At 39.7% G+C, this 20559-nt stretch overlaps 1 protein-coding gene across 1 annotated transcript in view; it reads right to left on the bottom strand.

The window, feature by feature from the left end:
• Positions 1-1104: 1104 nt before the first annotated feature.
• The window catches only part of LOC308340084 (olfactory receptor-like protein OLF4), a gene marked incomplete at both ends in the record, with an annotated part of 133927 nt that continues 114472 nt past the window's right edge, over positions 1105-20559 (bottom strand). Inside the window, one exon of the mRNA XM_080799252.1 lies at positions 1105-1143. Within this exon, the coding sequence (XP_080655378.1) occupies positions 1105-1143 (39 nt within the window). The remainder of the gene's footprint in view (positions 1144-20559) is intronic.

The following is a 20559-nucleotide window of genomic DNA, read 5'->3' as shown; positions in this document are numbered from 1 at the left end:
AGCTGGTTGGGAGAACATGATCCTAATAAGGAGACTGGAGCTCAGTAACTATATATAAGACAAACTATATGTTTGTCTACATTGTCAGAATGAGCAGAGAAGGCAGTGATATAAAAGTATTGATTTATCCAAGAGAGAAAAACTTGGATCTCATACTTTCCTTTATTATAAAGTTATATAAATGGCCTTAGTTATCAAAGTAATTTTTTTCTATATGAATAATATGATTCATGACTATTCTTTTGTGAAATAAGAGAAAATTACTTGGGATCATATATATTCTTTGAGGAGAAAGTATTCTTTTAAAAATATTTTATTTATTTATTTATTTATTTATTTATGGATAGAGAGATGATAGATAGAGCACCAATAGGGGGAGTGGCAAAGGAGAGAGAGAAGCAGGTTCAAACCAAACAGGAAGACTCATGTGGGGTTCTATGTGGGGCTCGATCCCAGACCCCGAGATCATGATGCAAGCTGAAGGCAGACGGTTAAGTAATTGAGCCACCCAGGCACTCCAAGTAGGAAGTATTCTTTTTTTCCCTACTCCTACCATTTGTTGTAAAAAAATATTCACAGTGGGTAGAATTTTAGTGGTATTTGAGTTATACATTTTTGACACTTAAAAAATAATAGTGGAATTTACAAAAATGAAGCAAAATTTTACAAGCATTATATTTGAAGGAAACCTTTAATTCTATGGGAGTATGAGAGTAGAAATACACAATAAAGATGTAAACATAAATTATTTTATTTCTTTGTGCTCTTAAAGCCTTCTAAATATTTAAAGCTTTATAAATATTTCAGTTAAGTATTCTTAAGAAATCCATGGTACCCCATGACATAAATGGGAATTTCCAAATATTCTTAGTCAGGGCTGGAAAAAACTTTGAAAAAGTAAGATATGGACAAAGGGGAAAACCATTTATCAGGGCAGAATCTTAAATGTATGGAGAAGTTGAATTCAAACAAATGGAAATTCCAGGAAATAAATAGAAGGAGCTGATTCTATTTCCCAGTTGGATCAAACGATGGCTGTTCCTGGCTCTGAGTGTGTGAACTGTGCAATCATGGGCACTTCTTTAGCCCCAGGATGAGTGGCCCTTACATCACTGGAACCCCAATGATTCTTTTCAGAGCCCTCTTTATGTCTTTGTTCCTCAAGCTGTAGATGAAGGGGTTCAGCATGGGAGCGACCACCGTGTACATCACTGAGGCTATTGCACCTGAGTGGGAGCTCTGGGTAGCAGCAGAGCTAAGATACACACCAAGCATAGTGCAATAAAATAAGGAGACAACTGAGAGGTGAGATGCACAGGTGGAAAATGCTCTATACCTGCCCAGAGCTGATGATATTCTACGTATGGAGGAAACAATCTTAAAATAAGAGTAAAGGATCCCAGAGAAAGGACCCCCACCCAGCAGGACAGCTGCAAAATACATCACCAAGTTATTAAGTAAAACATCAGAACAGGCAAGTTGGATCATCTGATTGAGTTCACAAAAAAAGTGTGGGATTTTGAAGTTTGTACAGAAGGACAGCTGCAACATCATTAAACTGTGTAACAAGGAATTCAGGATAGAAATGATCCAGGACACCAGAACCAGCAGTCCACAGAGCCGGGGGTTCATGATGACCATGTAGTGCAGGGGATGACAGACAGCCACAAACCGGTCATAGGCCATCACGCCCAGGAGAAAGACATCCGACACAGCAAAGAGTATGAGAAAATAAATCTGCGTGAGGCAGCCTGCATAGGTTATGACTTTGCCTTGAGTATGGATGTTCCACAGCATCTTGGGGATGGTGGTGGAGGTAAAACAGATGTCTACAAAGGACAGGTTGTTGAGGAAGAAGTACATGGGGGTGTGGAGATGGGAGTCTGAACTGACGGCCAGGATGATGAGCAGGTTTCCAAACACAGTGATCATGTACATGGAGAGGAAAAGCCCAAATATGAGGGGTTGCAGTTCTGGGTCTTCTGACAGTCCCAGAAGGCAAAACTCTGAAATTTGTGTAACATTTCCTGGTTCCATGTGGTGAAGGTGACTTCAAGGACAGAAGCAAATAGCATGACTAATTTTCACACAAACTTGTATTACTCTCAGTTTTGAAATGCCACTTTTAAAATTTTGTATTCTATGAATTTACTTTTATATATTGTACATGGATATGCTCCTCTTCAGGGGACCACCTATACAACCATAGTTATGGAGTTTTTGTTCTAATCACTTTTTTCCACCAAAGACCTTGTATTCTACAGTTTTAATTCAAAAATTATTCTAAATTTCCGAAATATAAATAAGTCTGGCCCCGTTTTAGGCATTGTGTAGGCAAGGAGTATAGGGTGGTAAGAACAAAAGTACATATCATACAATGATGGAGAAAGAATACATTGAAAAATAAGAAAATTAAATAGCATTTCAGGTGGTTGGAGGTGGTATGAAGAAAAAGAAAACAGGGAAAAAAACAGAATGAATACCTATTTTCTTGGGTATTTAGGGCATTCTGCAAACAAGGTGATATTGGAACACAGACCTCAAGTATGACAGAGGAGTAGATAAAGGATTTTGGGGGAAGTGTGTGCCCACAGAGGGAATGGCCAGTGCAAAGGTCCTGAGGAAGGTACTTGTTTCCAATGTTCAAGTCAAAGAAGCAAGGTCAATGCTACAAGGGGAATGAGCAGGAGTGAGACTGAGGAGAGATACCATCAGACATACCGAGGAGGGAATTGACCTCTCTGTTACTTCTGAACCCTCAAGGCACAGGGATATCCAGGTCCACACTGCCTCTCCACTGCTCCCACTGTATCCATCATATTGCAAACGCAACCCATGAATTTAACCAGATCCCTTTCTTAGGGTCTTCTCTTGATTCAGTTCTGGCCCCTGGATTTTGTCACTTTGGGATTTCTGAGTACTGGCACCCTGTTGTGGGAACTGCTCACACTCTACAAGTCACACACAGGCAGGACACCATGGTCTCCTGGGTTGTGTTATTCCTTTATCTTTCTCAGCCCTCACCTCCTGATTACGCTAGGAATAGATCCAATGCAAGTAGGCCAGATCAGTGACTTTCCCCTACAAAATGCAGAAATGCCAATTCTTAAGTCTCCTATGGAAAAAATATAAATAATAAGATAGATATGTATGTATATATACATATACATGTGTATATATATATATATACACACACACAAATATATAAAATATATTTATATTGTACACCCCCAAAATGAGCAAAGGGATAAACCACACTTCATAAAAAGAAGTATACATATTACAAAAAGTTGGGCATTTTTATGTCAAGCACAGAAGACTTGTTTTTCCTGTACCTTCTGGATTATTATTTGGCCAATTCTTTTTTAATTTATAAATATAACATATATTTTTTATTTTTTTTATTTTTTAGTGTTCCAAGATTTATTCTTTATGCACTACATCTAGTGCTCCATGCAATACATGCCCTCCTTAATACCCACCACCAGACTGAGGGTTTCGGCCAATTCTTTTCTATGTGGTCCAAAGGAAAATGTTAGATCATTTCTCCCTTCTCTTATGTGGCATTTTTTCATTGATATTCGTGGGCTTTGGGTATTGGTATCTCTTTTGACAAACCCAAGGGCCCCACTCTAATCCTCAACCTGGATTTCATTCAAAATGCAAAGGGGTCCACAGACCATGCCCTATAATCCAGACCACACCATGACAATTCTATTTTGTACTCAATAACTTGCTTCAGATCATTCTGTCTGTGGACATCATATCATACACACATTTATTTCATTGTGCTGCCCTCATTGTTATGAGACATGATTCAAAAGTTCATGGACTTCACCTTTCTGGTTCGCTTTTGTTTTAGTTGTTTTTTTTTCCACCAAGTTATACGAATGTATGTTCTTAATATAAAAAGGCCTAGGAATATGAAAAATTAGAGAATGAAAAGAATGAAGTGATCACAAAACCAGGTTAAAATGTAAAATGAGTAGTTTCAGAGCAACTGTCCCAGACGAATTTGTATGAAAAACCAAAATGAACTGAAATGGGATATGAAATAGTAATCATCAATGATAGCAGTGTGGATTAATAACTAAATTGGAAAAAGACTAGATATGAAAGAATATATCACATAGTGTTCCTAGAATGTTCTGGTCTGTGGCAGATCCTCAGTTTTTATTTGTTAAATGATTTAGTAATTAGGTCTCAATGTATAAAAACATTTTCCACATGGCAAAATTGTATTTCTATTTCATTGGAAAAGTTTGAATTGCTAAATAAATGATGGCATAAAGGGATATCTTTTTGGAAGAATATGAAATCGGTCCCCTTTCTCAGATCTTACTAAAATTCAGAGGATTATGACTGGGGTGTTGGACTCACCTGGCTGGGGGGTCTGGCAGGAAGGTCACCCTGTGGAAATCTGAATTCCTCCCTGGACAGCAGATGATAGGGAGTCAAGCTCTGTCCTCATTGGAGACAGCGGGAGGCACTAAAGTGTCAGCTCCTAGCCAGAATTTGGACTTGGAACAAAGAAACATGAAGCATTGTCCTTCCCTTCCAAGGTTGCCTGGGCTGATGGACTGGAGATGAGGAGGTACTTACAGATCCCTGTATTTGCTCATTAGGCACACTTCCCTCTTGTGACAAGGGCCTCTACGCACATGATTCCCAAGTGGAAAAGTTCTCTGGACTGAAAGGATATTTTCCTACTGAATCTCAGTTCCTAAAAGACAGGGTTACAGGTCAAGTGAATCCGATTTTTGCTAATTTTTAAAAACTCCTTTTACTCCCTTTCCTTTAACTTAACCCCCTTCCTGATGTGTGAATCTCCTGGCATCTTATCTCCAGCTCCAAGTTGTCATTTTCAACAAGTCTAAGACCTAATAACCTGTCTGGATTAGGTCTTTTTATCTTCAAAGCATTGACCTGTGGTGGAGACCCAGAGCTGGTTATCTCCAGACAGGGTCTATTCTTCTTTTCAATAAGGCAAAGAAGTGGGTTCTTCTGCTGATAAATCTTGGCCACTACACATATTGGCTTCAAACACATTTGCTGTTACAATTAGGAATTTCTTACTTAATACAAATTAAGAACTGTGACTTGGGCCTTTGTCATAAAATTGTTGATAACTAAAACAAATGTGTTTAGATCATTTTATGTACTATAATCTGAGCTTGCATCTCATAGGGATTATTTGATTTAATCTTATAAACATCTTATCCCTGAGGAAGTATATTTATGTACTCCAATCTTCATTGTAGACACGGTGCTTGGTGGTAGCTAGTGTGAATATGTGACTATGTGGTGAGTCTTGAGTGTCATTTTGTCACGATGCTTCTAGTTATCAAGCTCTGTGGCATTGGCTTCAGTTAGAAAATAATTTGCCCCTGGGGATATCTGGTGATGTCTGAAGGGATGGTTCAGAACACCTACAATCCAAAGGAAAGCATCCCCAATATATCATCCTGCCACAAAAGTCAACCATAACACATAAGAAATCCATTTAGACCAGCATTTCTCCAACTTCAGTGTACCTATGAATCCAAACAGGTCCCACTACAAATGTAGAATCTGATCACAGATCAGATTTTTTGGCCCAGAGATTCTGCCTTTGTAGAAAACTCTTAGGTGATGTTGATATATAGGTCCTGGTGTGTGGACAAGTCTTGATTAGCAAAGCTGTGGTCCTGAGTTAGAGTTAGGTATAGGGAAATTTAAGAATTTTCCACCAAATATTGTCATAGCATGAACTTTGAGGAAACCAGGTATTCAACTCATTCTTCAAGCTTCATAAACTCTGTTTATTGCTTTCATAAGTGACTGAAATACACTTATGAAAAAGACCTTGTAGTAGACAAAATAAGACCCTCCAATGTGTGTCCACAACTTTCTTTTAATTTTTTAAATTTCTTTTCAGTGTACCAGAATTCATCGTTTAGGCACCACACCCAGTGCTCCATGCAATACATGCCCTCCAAAATACCCACCACCAAGCTCACCCAACCTACCATCCCCTGCCCCTCCAAAACCCTCAGATTGTTTTTCAGAGTCTATAATCTCTCATGGTTCATCTCCCCTTTCAATTTCCCCCAACTCCCTTCTTCTCTTCAGCTCCCCATGTCCTCCATGTTATTTCTTATGCTCCACAAATAAGTGAAACCATATGATACTTGACTCTCTCTGCTTCACTTATTTCACTAAGCATAATCTCTTCCATGCCCGCCCATGTTGATACAAATGTTGGGTATTCATCCTTTCTGATGGAGGCATAATACTCCATAGTGTATATGGACCACATCTTCCTTATCCATTCATCCGTTGAAGGGCATCTTGGTTCTTTCCACAGTTTGGCGACCGTGGCCATTGCTGCTATGAATATTGGGGTACAGATGGCCCTTCTTTTCACTCCATCTGTATCTTTGGGGTAAATACCCAGTAGTGCAATTGCAGGGTCATAAGGAAGCTCTATTTTTAATTTCTTGAGGAATCTCTACACTGTTCTCCAAAGTGGCTGCACCAACGTGCATTCCCACCAACAGTGGAAGAGGGTTCCCCTTTCTCCACATCCTCTCCAACACACGTTGTTTACTGTCTTGTCAATTTTGGCCATTCTAACCGGTGTAAGGTGGTATCTCAATTTGGTTTTGATTTTAATCTCCCTGAAGGCTACTGATGATGAACATTTTTTCATGTGTCTGATAGCCATTTTTATGTCTTCATTGGAGAAGTGTCTGTTCATGTCTTCTGCCCATTTTTTGACATGATTATCTGTTTTGTGTGTGCTGAGTTTGAGGAATTCTCGAAAGATCCTGGATATCAGCCTTTTGTCTGTAGTGTCATTTGGAAATATCTTCTCCCATTCCGTGGGTTGCCTCTTTATTTTGTTGACTGTTTCCGTTGCTGTTTAGAAGCTTTTGATCTCTGGAGAGTTTGTTTGTTTGTTTGTTTGTTTCTCCCCTTAGCAGCTTTTGGCCGTTCTTTGGAGGTTTAGAGGAAAGCAAACTGCACCCAGACTTCCACCTCAGAGAGAAGCCTCAGTTTGTTCCCCTCTGGGTGCTCCAGAGCACATAAATTCCCTTCTGCCACTGGCAGAGCACGTCCCCAATCACAGTCTCTGGGGTCACAGGAAGTCTCGCTTGTACCCAAAACCATGAGAAATACTAGCTGTGGCTGTCTGGGCAGCTCCAGACTGCCAGAGAGGTCCCAAGCAGACATAACACACTGAGATTTTCATGCTGGCCTGGGCTGAGAGTGCTCATACTCTCTGGGTCCTAGAGAGCGCCAGCGGGGTCCTGCACAGTCCTCTCTCAGGGGAGGGTGTGAGGCACAACTCAGAACCTGGTTACACAGCATCCATGCAGAGTGCAAAAGGCTGTGGTTCTGCAGGCTGGCGTCCACAGCAGTCTCCCTCACCCTCATAGGCGCCACCACCCAGACGCTCTCAGGCACACCTTTGGCTCAGGGACCAAGACCTGGCTTCTTCACTGCTCTCTCTGGTTCCCTGCTGGTGGTGGCCATCCTGGGTCTGTGGGCTTAAGTCCCTGTCCCTAACCACCCAATTCCACCAATTTCCCCTTAAGATCTTTTGCTCTTTTTGAGTGATTTCAACCTGACTCCAAGTTAATGCTGGTCCCCAATCACAGGACAATCTCGTATTGGGGTATTACTTTCCAATGGGTCACTTCTGGTGGCTCCCTCCCCCTTTTATCTTCTGACATCAGTCCGATGTTCCCACTCCACTTTACCTGTCCACTGGCGTCTTCTGCCCCCCTAGAGATCCAGAAGTGTATAATTCTGATCTCAGGCTGATTTCATGGGTGATCAGAGTTTTTGGTAGGTAATCAGCTCACCTTAGGGGACAGGTTGAAACCGCGCTTCCTCCTACTTCTCCGCCATCTTGTCTCCCCCTATGTGTCCACAGCTTAACTCCTAGTACGTTTATTTATTTATTATTATTTTAGAATTTTATTTGAATTCAAGCTAGTTAACATACAGTGCATTATTAGTTTCAGGGGTAGTATTTAGTGATTCATCAGTTGCATATAACACCCAGTGCTCATTACATCACATGCCTCCTTAATGCCCGTCACCCTATTATACCATCCCCTCACCCAACTCCCCTCCAACAAACTTAATTTGTTCTCTGTAGTTGAGTCTTTTATGTTTTGGTTCCCTCTCTGTTTTTATTTTATTCTATTTTTCCCTCCCTTCCCTATGTTCATCAGTTTTGTTTCTTTAATTTCACATATAAGAAAAGTCACATGGTATTTGTCTTTTTCTGACTACTTCTTTCACTTAGCATAATACTCTAGTTCCACCCATGTCATTTCAAATGGCAAGATTTCATCCTTTTGATGGCTGAGTAATTCTCCTTTGTATATATGTACCACATCTTCCTTATCCATTTATTGGTTGAGGGACATTTGGTTTCTTTCCATGTTTTGGATATTGTGGACATTGCTGTTATAAACACTAGGGCTCATGTGACCTTTCAAATCACTATCTTTGTATCCCTTGGATAAATTCTTAGTAGTACATTTGCTAGGTCCTATGAAGACCCATAACCAGCAAAGAAATTGAATTGGTAATCAATAATCTTCAAACGAACAGGAGTCCAGGGCCAGATAGTTTCCAGGGAAATTCTACCAAACATTTTTTTAAGAGATTTTATTTATTTGCCAGAGAGAGAGAGGGAGCAAGTACAAGCAGGGGGAGAGACAGAGGAAGAAAAGCAGACTTTCCACTGAGCAGGGAGCCTGATGTGGTACTCGATCCCAGAATGTTGGGATCATGACCTGAGCTGAAAGCTGACATTCAACCAGCTGAGCCATCAGGGGTACCTCTACCAAATATGTAAAGAAGAATTAATAACTGAGGGGGGGAGGAGTCAAGATGGCGGAGAAGTAGCAGGCTGAGATGACATCGGGTAGCAGGAGATCAGCTAGATAGCTTATCTAACCATTGTGAACGCCTACAAATACAACAGGAAATGGAAGAGAAGAAGAGCAACAATTCCAGAAACAGAAAATCGATCACTTTCTGAAAGCTCCAGCAATTGACTGCTTTCCTTGAGGCGCGACCGCAAGCCAGGGAGGCGGGGCCGTTGGGTGCTTTGCTCTGAGAGCGCACTGAGGAGTGGAACCCCAAGCTCTCGGCTCCTCCGGAGGACTCACCTCAAAAAAAGGAACAAGAGGCAGTACCAAAGGCGGGAGACCTAATCAATACGGACATAGGTAACATGACAGATCTAGAGTTCAGAATGACAATTCTCAAGGTTCTAGCCGGGCTCGAAAAAGGCATAGAAGATATTAGAGAAACCCTCTCCGGAGAGATAAAAGCCCTTTCTGGAGAAATAAAAGAACTAAAATCTAACCAAGTTGAAATCAAAAAAGCTATTAATGAGGTGTAATCAAAAATGGAAGCTCTCACTGCCAGGATAAATGAGGCAGAAGAAAGAATTAGTGACATAGAAGACCAAATGACAGAGAATAAAGAAGCTGAGCAAAAGAGAGACAAACAAATACTGGACCACGAGGAGAGAATTTGAGAGATAAGCGACACCATAAGATGACACAACATTAGAATAATTGGGATTCCAGAAGAAGAAGAGAGAGGGGAGCAGAAGGTATATTGGAGACAATTATTGGAGAGAATTTCCCTAATATGGCAAAGGGAACAAACATCAAAATCCAGGAGATGCTAAGAACACCCCTCAAAATCAATCATAGGTCCACACCTCGTCACCTGATAGTAAAATTTACAAGTCTTAGCAACAAAGAGAAAATCCTGAAAGCAGCCCGGGAAAAGAAGTCTGTAACATACAAGGGTAAAAATATTAGATTAGCAGTGGACCTATCCACAGAGCCCTGGCAGGCCAGAAAGAACTGGCATGATATATTCAGAGCACTAAACGAGAAAAACATGCAGCCAAGAATACTATATCAGGCTAGGCTATCATTGAAAATAGAAGGAGAGATAAAGAGCTTCCAGGACAAACAAAAGCTGAAAGAATTTGCAAACACCAAACCAGCTCTACAGGAAATATTGAAAGGGGTCCTCTAAGCAAAGAGAGACCCTAAAAGTAGTAGATCAGAAAGAAACAGAGACAATATACAGTAACAGTCACCTTACAGGCAATACAATGGCACTAAATTCATATCTCTCAATAGTTACCCTGAATGTTAATGGGCTAAATGCCCCAATAAAAAGACACAGGGTATCAGAATGGATAAAAAAACAAAACCCATCCATATGCTGCCTACAAGAAACTCATTTTAGACCCGAAGACACCTCCAGATTTAAAGTGAGGGGGTGGAAAACAATGCACCATGCTAATGGACATCAGAAGAAAGCTGGGGTGGCAATCCTTATATCAGATCAATTAGATTTTAAGCCAAAGACTATAATAAGAGATGAGGAAGGACACTATATCATACTCAAAGGGTCTGTCCAACAAGAAGACCTAACAATCTTAAATATCTATGCCCCTAATGTGGGAGCAGCCAACTACATAAACCAATTAATAAAAATTTCAAAGAAATACATCGACAGTAATACAATAATAGCAGGGGACTTTAACACTCCCCTCACTGAAATGGACAGATCATCTAAGCAAAAGATCAACAAGGAAATAAAGGCCTTAAATGACACACTGGACCAGATGGACATCACAGATATATTCAGAACATTCCACCCCAAAGCAACAGAATATACATTCTTCTCTTGTGCACATGGAACATTCTCCAGAATAGACCACATCCTGGGTCATAAATCAGATCTCAATCAGTACCAAAAGACTGAGATCATTCCCTGCATATTTTCAGACCACAATGCTCTGAAGCTCGAACTCAATCACAAGAGGAAATTTGGAAAGAACGCAAATACATGGAGACTAAACAGCATCCTTCTAAAAAATGAATAGGTCAACCAGGAAATTAAAGAAGAATTGAAAAAATTCATGGAAACAAATGATAATGAAAACACAACGGTTCAAAATCTGTGGGACACAACAAAGGCAGTTCTGAGAGGAAAATATATAGTGGTGCAAGCCTTTCTCAAGAAACAAGAAAGGTCTCAAATACACAACCTAACCCTACACCTAAAGGAGCTGGAGAGAGAACAACAAAGAAAGCCTAAACCCAGCAGGAGAAGAGAAATCATAAAGATCAGAGCAGAAATCAATGAAATAGAAACTAAAAAAAAACAATAGAACAAATCAACAAAACTAGGAGCTGGTTCTTTGAAAGAATTAATAAGATTGATAAGCCCCTGGCCAGACTTACCAAAAAGAAAAGAGAAAGGATGCAAATAAATAAAATCATGAATGAAAGAGGAGAGATCACAACCAACACCAAAGAAATACAAACAATTAAAAGAACATACTACGAGCAACTCTACAGCGACAAATTTGAGAATCTGGAAGAAATGGATACATTTCTAGAGATGTATAAACTACCACAACTGAACCAAGAAGAAATAGATAACCTGAACAGACCCATAACCAGTAAGGAGATTGAAACAGTCATCAAAAATCTCCAAACAAACAAAAGTCCAGGACCAGACGGCTTCCCAGGGGAATTCTACCAAACATTTAAAGAAGAATTAATTCCTATTCTCCTGAAACTGTTCCAAAAAATAGAAATGGAAGGAAAACTTCCAAACTCATTTTACGAGTCCAGCATCACCTTGATCCCAAAACCAGACAAGGATCCCACCAAAAAAGAGAATTACAGACCAATATCCCTGATGAACACAGATGCTAAAATTCTCACCAAAATACTGGCCAATAGGATCCAACAGTACATTAAAAGGATTATTCACCACGACCAAGTGGGATTTATTCCAGGGCTGCAAGGTTGGTTCAACATCCGCAAATCCATCAATGTGATACAATACATTAATAAAAGAAAGAACAAGAACCATATGATACTCTCAATAGATGCTGAAAAAGCGTTTGACAAAGTGCAGCATCCCTTCCTGATTAAAACTCTTCAAAGTGTAGGGATAGAAGGCACATACCTCAATATTATCAAAGCCATCTATGAAAAACCCACCGCAAATATCATTCTCAATGGAGAAAAACTGAAAGCTTTTCCGCTAAGGTCAGGAACACGGCAGGGATGTCCGTTATCACCACTGTTATTCAACATAGTACTAGAAGTCCTAGGCTCAGCAATCAGACAACAAAAGAAATTAAAGGCATCCAAATTGGCAAAGAAGAAGTCAAACTATCACTCTTCGCAGATGATATGATACTATATGTGGAAAACCCAAAAGACTCCACTCCAAAATGGCTAAAACTTGTACAGGAATTCAGTAAAGTGTCAGGATATAAACTCAATGCACAGAAATCAGTTGTATTTCTTTACACCAACAACAAGACAGAATAAAGAGGAATTAAAGAGTCAATCCCTTTTATAATTGCACCCAAAACCATAAGATACCTAGCAATAAACCCAACCAAAGAGGCAAAGAATCTATACTCAAGAAACTATAAAGTACTCATGAAAGAAATTGAGAAAGACATAAAGAAATGGAAAAATGTTCCATGCTCCTGGATTAGAAGAACAAATATTGTGAAAATGTCTATGCTACCTAAAGCAATCTACACGTTTAATGCAATCCGTATCAAAATCCCACCCATTTTTTCAAAGAAATGGAACAAATAATCCCAAAATTTATATGGAGCCAGAAAAGACCTCGAATAGCCAAAGGAATATTGAAAAAGAAAGCCAAAGTTGGTGGCATCAGAATTCTGGACTTCAAGCTCTATTGCAAAGCTGTCATCATCAAGACAGTATAGTAGTGGCACTAAAACAGACACACAGATCAATGGAACAGAATAGAGAGCCCAGAAATAGACCCTCAACTCTATGGTCAACTAATCTTCGACAAAGCAGGAAAGAAGGTCCAATGGAAAAAGACAGCCTCTTCAATAAATGGTGTTGGGAAAATTGGACAGCCACATGTAGAAGAATGAAACTGGAACATTTCCTTACACCACACATGAAAATAGACTCAAAATGGATGAAGGACCTCAATGTGAGAAAGGAATCCATCAAAATCCTTGAGGAGAACACAGGCAGCAACCTCTTTGACCTCAGCCACAGCAAATTCTTCCTGGGAACATGGTGAAAGACAAGGGAAGCAAGGGCAAAAATGAACTATTGGGATTTCATCAAGATCAAAACCTTTTGCACAGCAAAGGAAACAGTTAACATAACCAAAAGACAACTGACAGAATGGGAGAAGATATTTGCAAACGACGTATCAGATAAAGGACTAGTGTCCAAAGTCTATAAAGAACTTAGCAAACTCCACACCCAAAGAACAAATAATCCAATCAAGAAATGGGCAGAGGACATGAACAGACATTTCTGCAAAGAAGACATCCAGATGGCCAACAGACACATGAAAAAATGCTCCACATCACTCGGCATCAGGGAAGTACAGATGGAGAGGAGAAGGGAGTTGAGGGAAATTGGAAGGGGAGGTGAACCATGAGAGACTATGGACTCTGAAAAACAACCTGAGGGCTTTGAAGGGGTGGGGGGTGGGAGGGTGGGGAAACCAGGTGGTGGGTATTGGGGAGGGCACAGATTGCATGGAGCACTGGGTGTGGTGAAAAAACAATGAATACTGTTACGCTGAAAATAAATAAAAAATTTAATTAAAAAAAAAAAACCACAATGAGATACCACCTCACACCAGTCAGAATGGCTAAAATTAACAACTCAGGAAATGACAGATGCTGGCGAGGATGCGGAGAGAGGGGAACCCTCCTACACTTCTGGTGGGAATGCAAGCTGGTGCAACCACTCTGGAAAACAGTGTGGAGGTTCCTCAAAAAACTGAAAATAGAGCTACCCTACAACCCAGCAATTGCACTACTGTGTATATATCCTAAAGATACAAACGTGGTGCTCCGAAGGGGCACGCGCACCCGAATGTTTATAGCAGCAATGTCCACAATAGCCAAACTGTGGAAAGAGCCTAGATGTCCATCAACAGATGAATGGATAAAGAAGATGTGGTATATATACACAATGGAATACTATGCAGCCATCAAAAGACATGAAATCTTGCCATTTGCGACGACGTGGATGGAACTAGAGGGTATCATGCTTAGCGAAATAAGTCAATCAGAGAAAGACAACTATCATATGATCTCTTTGATATGAGGAAGTGGAGATGCAAGGCGGGGTGGGGTTGGGGGGAGGTAGGAAAAGAAAAAATGAAGAGATGGGATTGGGAGGGAGACAAACCATAAAAGACTCAATCTCAAGAAACAGACTGAGGGTTGCAGGGGGGGAGGGGGGACGGGAGAGGGTGGTGGGGAAATGGACATTGGGGAGGGTATGGGCTATGTTGAGTGCTGTGAAATGTGTAAACCTGACGATTCACAGACCTGTACCCCTGGGGATAAAAATACATTATATGTTTATTAAAATAAAATAAAATAAATAAAAAAAGAAGAATTAATAACTATTCTTTTGAAACTGTTCCAAAAAATAGAAGTAGAAGGAAATCTTCCAAACTCACTTTACGAGGCCAGCCTTCCTTTGATACCCAAATCAGACAAAAACCACAGTTAAAAGGAAAATTATATACCAATATCCCTGATGAATATGGATACAAAAATTCTCAACAAGGTACTAGCTATTCAGACCCTTCAGTACTTTATTTTCGGGGGCGGGGGTTCTTTCTTTAAATTTATATTTAATTAATTAACATTATTGTATTATTAGTTTCAGAGGTAGAGTTCAGTGATTTATCAATAGCACAGAACATCCAGTGGTCATTACATCACATGCCCTCCTTAATGCCCATCACCCAGTTACACTGTCTCTCCACCTCCTCCCCTCTAGCAACCCTCAGTTTGTTTCCTATGCTTAAGAGTCTTATGGTTTGTCTCCCTCTCTGATTTCATCTTGTTTAATTTTTCCTGGGTTTGTTTCTTTTACTAATGAGAATCATGCTGTATGTATTGTTCTTTTATGTGCTCATTGGAGATGTTCTTAGCCTAGCACACTCCTTTTATCCACTATATATTCTGTAGAAATAGTGTCACTGTTTGGACTGCCTCATTCTGCTGTTATAATTATGCCTAATTTTGTGCACAGACTTGAGCACAAGGGCTGGAATTTGAGGGGAAGAGTGACAATTTGAGCCCGTGGCAATCTGAGGTGAAAGCATGTTGACTTGACATTGAGCAGGTGGCAGGCCATGCATGGTGACTCAGGCAGGAGAACGGCTGGACTGTGAATATGGGACCCACAGGCTGATAGCATTGTGTGTGACAGGGACATGGCTGGTTTTGCTTTTCACTTTTGTTCTTCCGGGAAACTCTATCTCTCCTTCTATTCTAAATGAAAGCCTTGCTGGATAGAGTATTCTTTTAAAAAAAAATTAGTGTGTTATAAAATATTCTTGGCTGTAGATTTTTTTTCCTTTTAGCAGTTGGAGTTTATCATGCTGCCCCCTTCTAGCCTGCAGAGTTTCTTTTTTTTCTTTCTTTTTTTCTTAAATTTACATCTTTATTATTATTATTATTTAATTATGTTATGTTAGTCACCATACAGTACTTGCAAAGTTTCTGCTGAAAAACACTGATAGCCATATGGGGTTTCCATTGTATGTCACTGCTTTCCTTTTTCTTGCTCCTTTGAAAATTCTCTCTTTATCACTAATTTTGGCTATCTTATTTACTCCCTGTCTTGGTGCAGACCCCTTTGGTTTTGTTTTGTTGGGTGTTCTCTGTGTCTCCTGGATCTGGATTTCTCTTTCCTTCCCCAGATTCAGGAAGTTTTCAGCTATTATTTCTTCAGACAAATCTGCCCCCTTTTCTTGCTCTTCTCCTTCTAGGATCCCTGTCATGCAGCTGTTATGTTTGACAGTGCTGCTGAGTTCCTTGGGTCTATTCTTATTTTGTGTATTATTTCCTCCTCTCATCTGCTCAGCTTGATTACTTTCCATTACTCTGTCCTCCAGGTGGCTGATCCATTCTTCTACTTCCTCATTTGTTATTGTGCTCTATTTTTTATTTCTATTTAGTGAGTCCAATAGCACTAATTAGTTCTTTTTTACATCTTCTATCTCTTGGTGGAGGGTGTCAAAGAGGTACTGCACTTTTTTGTCAAGTCTAGTGAGTATCTTTATGAACATTTCTTTAAATTCTCTATCAGAAATATTACTTATCTACATTTTTGTTTAGATCTCTTGCTCTGATTTTGTTCCACTCTTTCATTTGGGACATTTGTGTCCCAAATTTCATTTGTGTCTTCTCATTTTGTCTAACTCTGGGTCTGTTTCTCTGTGTTAGGAAAGTCAGCTACATCTCCTGCACTTGAAAGTAGTGGCTTTATGAAGAAGAGGTCCTGCAGTACGATGTCTCCTTTTCACCAGAAAATGGTGCTTCAAGGATGTCACCTATGTGTGTTGCTACAGGGGTGTCCCACCGTTGTGGAGGAGCTATGTTTGCCTACAGTCCAGCCTGCAATGGTTCTCTGCCTTCAGTCCAGCCTGCAATGGTTCTCTGCAATACACGTGGGCAGAATCTGGTGCCCATGGGGTTAGTGAGATGGTCCAGACCTGTGCTGGGTTTGAGTTGACTCAGAGCAGGTGTTTGCCAGAGAAGAAATAGCACCTAGCTGCAGGCATTTTCCCTATGTTGTCCCCTGAGAAGCTTTTGTTGATGGTGGCAGGGAGGCTGCAGTGAAACCAGCTGCCTGCCCCAGTTCACTGCTGGGGTCACAGTCAGACTGGTGTGTGGTTATCTTCCACTCTCCATGGAGTAGGACTCGCTTTGGAGTGATGCTGACCCTTGTCTGGGCAGCACGCACGTTGCCAGTCTTGTGGCACTGCTTTGATGGGATCTTGCCAAGAGTTATTGAAGGGGTGGATCTTCTTTCCTGTGGCTTCTTGTCTATGCAGGCTGTGGAGAGTTTCCACTTGCTTTCTGGATTATTTATGCCGATATGGGTGCTCTCTAGGTAGCCATGTGGCAAGATGTGAGCCCAGAGTCCTCCTACATTGTCATCTTCCCAGCAACCTCTCCCCATCAGTACATTAAAAGAATTATTTACCATGACAAAGTTGAATTTATTCCTATGTTGCAAGGGGGTTGAAAATCTCCAAATCAATCAAAGTGATACACCACATTAATAAAAGAAAAGGTAAGAACTATATTATCCCCTCAATAGGTTCAGAAAAAAATTTTTTTTACAAAATGCAGCACTCTTCCTTGCTAAAAAAACCTTCAAGGCAGTAGGAACAGAAGAAACATACCTCAACATCGAAAAGGCCATATAGGGTAGACCCACAGCTCATATCATTCTCAATGGGGAAAAATTGAAAGCTTTTTCCTTAAGGGCAAGAATGTGACAGGGATATCTACTGTCACCACTGTTGTCCAACATAGTACTGGAAGTCCTAAACTTAGCAATCAGAAAACAAAAAGAAATACAAGTCATCCAATCATCAAGGAAGAAGTCAAAATTCACTCTTTGCAGACAACATGATATTCTATGTAGAAAACCCAAAAGACTCCACCAAAAAAATTGTAGAATGCACATAGGAATTTAGCAAAAGTCTCAGGACATAAAATCAACACACAGATGTCTGTTGCATTTCTATATACCAATAATGAGGCAGCAGAAACAGAAATCAAGGATGGATCCCATTTACAATTCCACCAAAAATCATAAGATACATAAGAATAAATAACCAGAGAGGTAAAGGATCTGTACCCTGAAAACTGTAGAACACTTATGAAAGACATTGAGGAAGACACAAAGAGATGGAAAAACATTCCATGCTCATGGATTCGAAGAACAAATATTTTTAAAATGTCTGTGCTACCTAGAGCATTCTACAGATTCAATGAAATCCCTATCAAAATACCATCAACATGTTCACAGAGCTGGAACAAAGAATTCTGAAATTTGTATGGAATCAAAAAAAAAAAACCCCAAAAGGCAAAGTAATGTTGAAAAAGGAAATGAAGGGGCATCTGGGTGGCCCATTTGGTTAATTGGTCAACTCTTGATTTCAGCTCAGGTCATGGTTCAGGTCCTGCGATCAATTCCAGTGTCAGGCTTCTTGCTCAGTGGGGCATCTACTTGGGATTATCTCTCTTTTTTCCCTATGCCCCTTCCCTTGCCTGCACACATACTCTCTCTCAAACAAATACATAAATATTTAAACAGACAAACAAAAAAAGAAACCAAAGCTGGAAGCATCACATTTCTGGACTTTAACCTGTATTACAAAGTTGTAATTATCCAGACAGTATGGTACTGGCACAACGACAGACACATAGATCAATGAAATAGAACAGAGGATCCAGGAACAGACCCTGGAATATATGGTCAACTTATCTTTGACAAAGCAGGAAAGAATATCCAATGGAAAAAAGACAATCTCTTCAACAAATGGTGTTAGGAAAACTGGACAGCCACATGCAGAAGAAAGAAACTGGACCACTTTCTGACACCATACATGAAAATAAACTCAAAATGGATGAAAGACCTAGATGTGAGACAGGAATCCATCAAAATCCTAGAGGAGAATACAGACAGCAACCTCTTTGACCTCAGCTGTGGCAAGTTTTAGACTTGTAGTGGGAAGCAAGGGAAACAAAAACAAAAATGACCTATTGGGACTTCATCAAGATAAAAAGCTTCTTCAGGGCAAAGGAAGCAGTCACCAAAACTCAAAGGCAACCTATGGAATGGGAGAAGATATTTTCAGATGACATATCAAATAAAGGACTAGTTTCCAAGATAAAGAACTTATTAAACTGAACATACAAAAAAAAAAAAAAAAAAAAAAAAAAAAAACAGAAAATCCCAGTTAGGAATGGGCAGAAGACATGAACAGACATTTCTCCAAAGAACACATACAAATGGCCAACAAAAACGTGAAAAAATGTTCAACATAACTAGCCCTCAGGGAAATACAAATCAAAAACACAAAGAGATACTACCTCACACCGGCCAGAATGGCTAAAAGTAATAGCTCATGAAACAACAGGTGTTTTTGAGGATGTGGGAAAGGGGAACCCTCTATCATCAATGGTGTGAATGCACATTAGTGCAGCCCTCAGGGAAAAAAAAAATGTGGAACTTCATCAGAAAGTTCAAAATAGAGCTATCCCTAGTACCTTTAAGGTGTTATTTTTTATAGCAAGGAAGGATTAAAGTAATAGATTAAACAGGATTGCTATTCAGCTGCCATTAAGACAAAAAAGATCAGTTATGGCTGTCCGGATAGGACAAAAGTAATCACAAGCGTCCTCCAAACGTAGATGAGGAAGACAAAAGACTTGGTGTCAGAGAGATTTTGAAAATGTTGCCCTGCTGGCTCTGAAGGTGGAGGAAGAGCCATGAGCAAAGAATGCAAGCAGCCAAAAATTGAGACTAGAATTAGAAAGAAAGCAGATTCTCCCATGAGCCTCTAGAAGGAACTCAACCCTATAGACATGCGCTATTAGCCTGATGAGACTCCTTTCAAATTTCTGCTTCCAGAACTGCAGAGCACGTATGTGTTTGTGTTAAGCAACTAGTGTGGGGATATTTTACAGCAGCAGGAGGAATCTCATATGGACACAGTCAATAAAACTATTTGAAGATATTAAGTTTAATCTTTTGAATTCATTCATAGGTTTCCTTGGGTGAGGGCAATTTACATTTAAAAAGCCTACATTAATTAGAAAAAAAATTAAATCGATTTGGAGACATTCTGTCCCATCACCTGGCACACTGAATTCCTTGTAGTATGAATGTGTCTGTGGTCTGATTCTGAGGCCTTTGAGGCAGTCACATAGGGAAGGAACTCAGGATCAAAATGAAAGTCATTCATTATAATTTATGTTTTGGTGTCTATATATTTTCATCCTTTTATTTCATGTTGATTCAGTCATTCACTCCTTTCAGTGCTATCATCTCCAATTCTCCCTCAAGTTTCCTTTCAATACAAAAGATGAAATCATAAATTGTGTGTGTATACATGTCTGTGTGTGTATGCATTTAAATGAGCATGTGGAGGGCATACTCGTTTAAAAGAAAAATGTGTACAAACACACACACACACAAGTCACAACGACTATACTGGATTTTTTTTTTTTGGAGTAAAAAAAATGAATTTACATACACTTCATTCTTTTCTTACAAGATTCATTTATCATTATATTTAGTATTCCACACCACCTTGAGAAATAAGGAAAGAGGCTCAGGGAACTTAAATTTTTAATAATTACCTAACATAGCAGTCAAAGCTTAACTAACAGTCTTATTATATACAAATGGAAACTTGCACTAGGTACTCCTCATTTTCATGTGGCTTCTTTAATTCATCAAATTCTATGCTTTAATTATGTAGTTTATTATGTGTCATTATAATCCAATAATTTAATTAAGTGGAAAATATTTATGGCACACAGATAAGGGTAGGATCTAGAGCACAGGTAGCTGACTCTCCATTGAAAGTTTGGGAGAGAGCTCTTCTAATAGAGAAGGAAAACAAGTGTTTTCTTTAGTTGTAGGAACAGTGAGATGAAAT

The sequence above is a fragment of the Martes martes genome (assembly GCF_963455335.1).
Source record: "Martes martes genome assembly, chromosome: 1".
Lineage (NCBI taxonomy): Eukaryota > Metazoa > Chordata > Mammalia > Carnivora > Mustelidae > Martes > Martes martes.
This window is presented reverse-complemented; position numbering and strand designations above follow the sequence as displayed.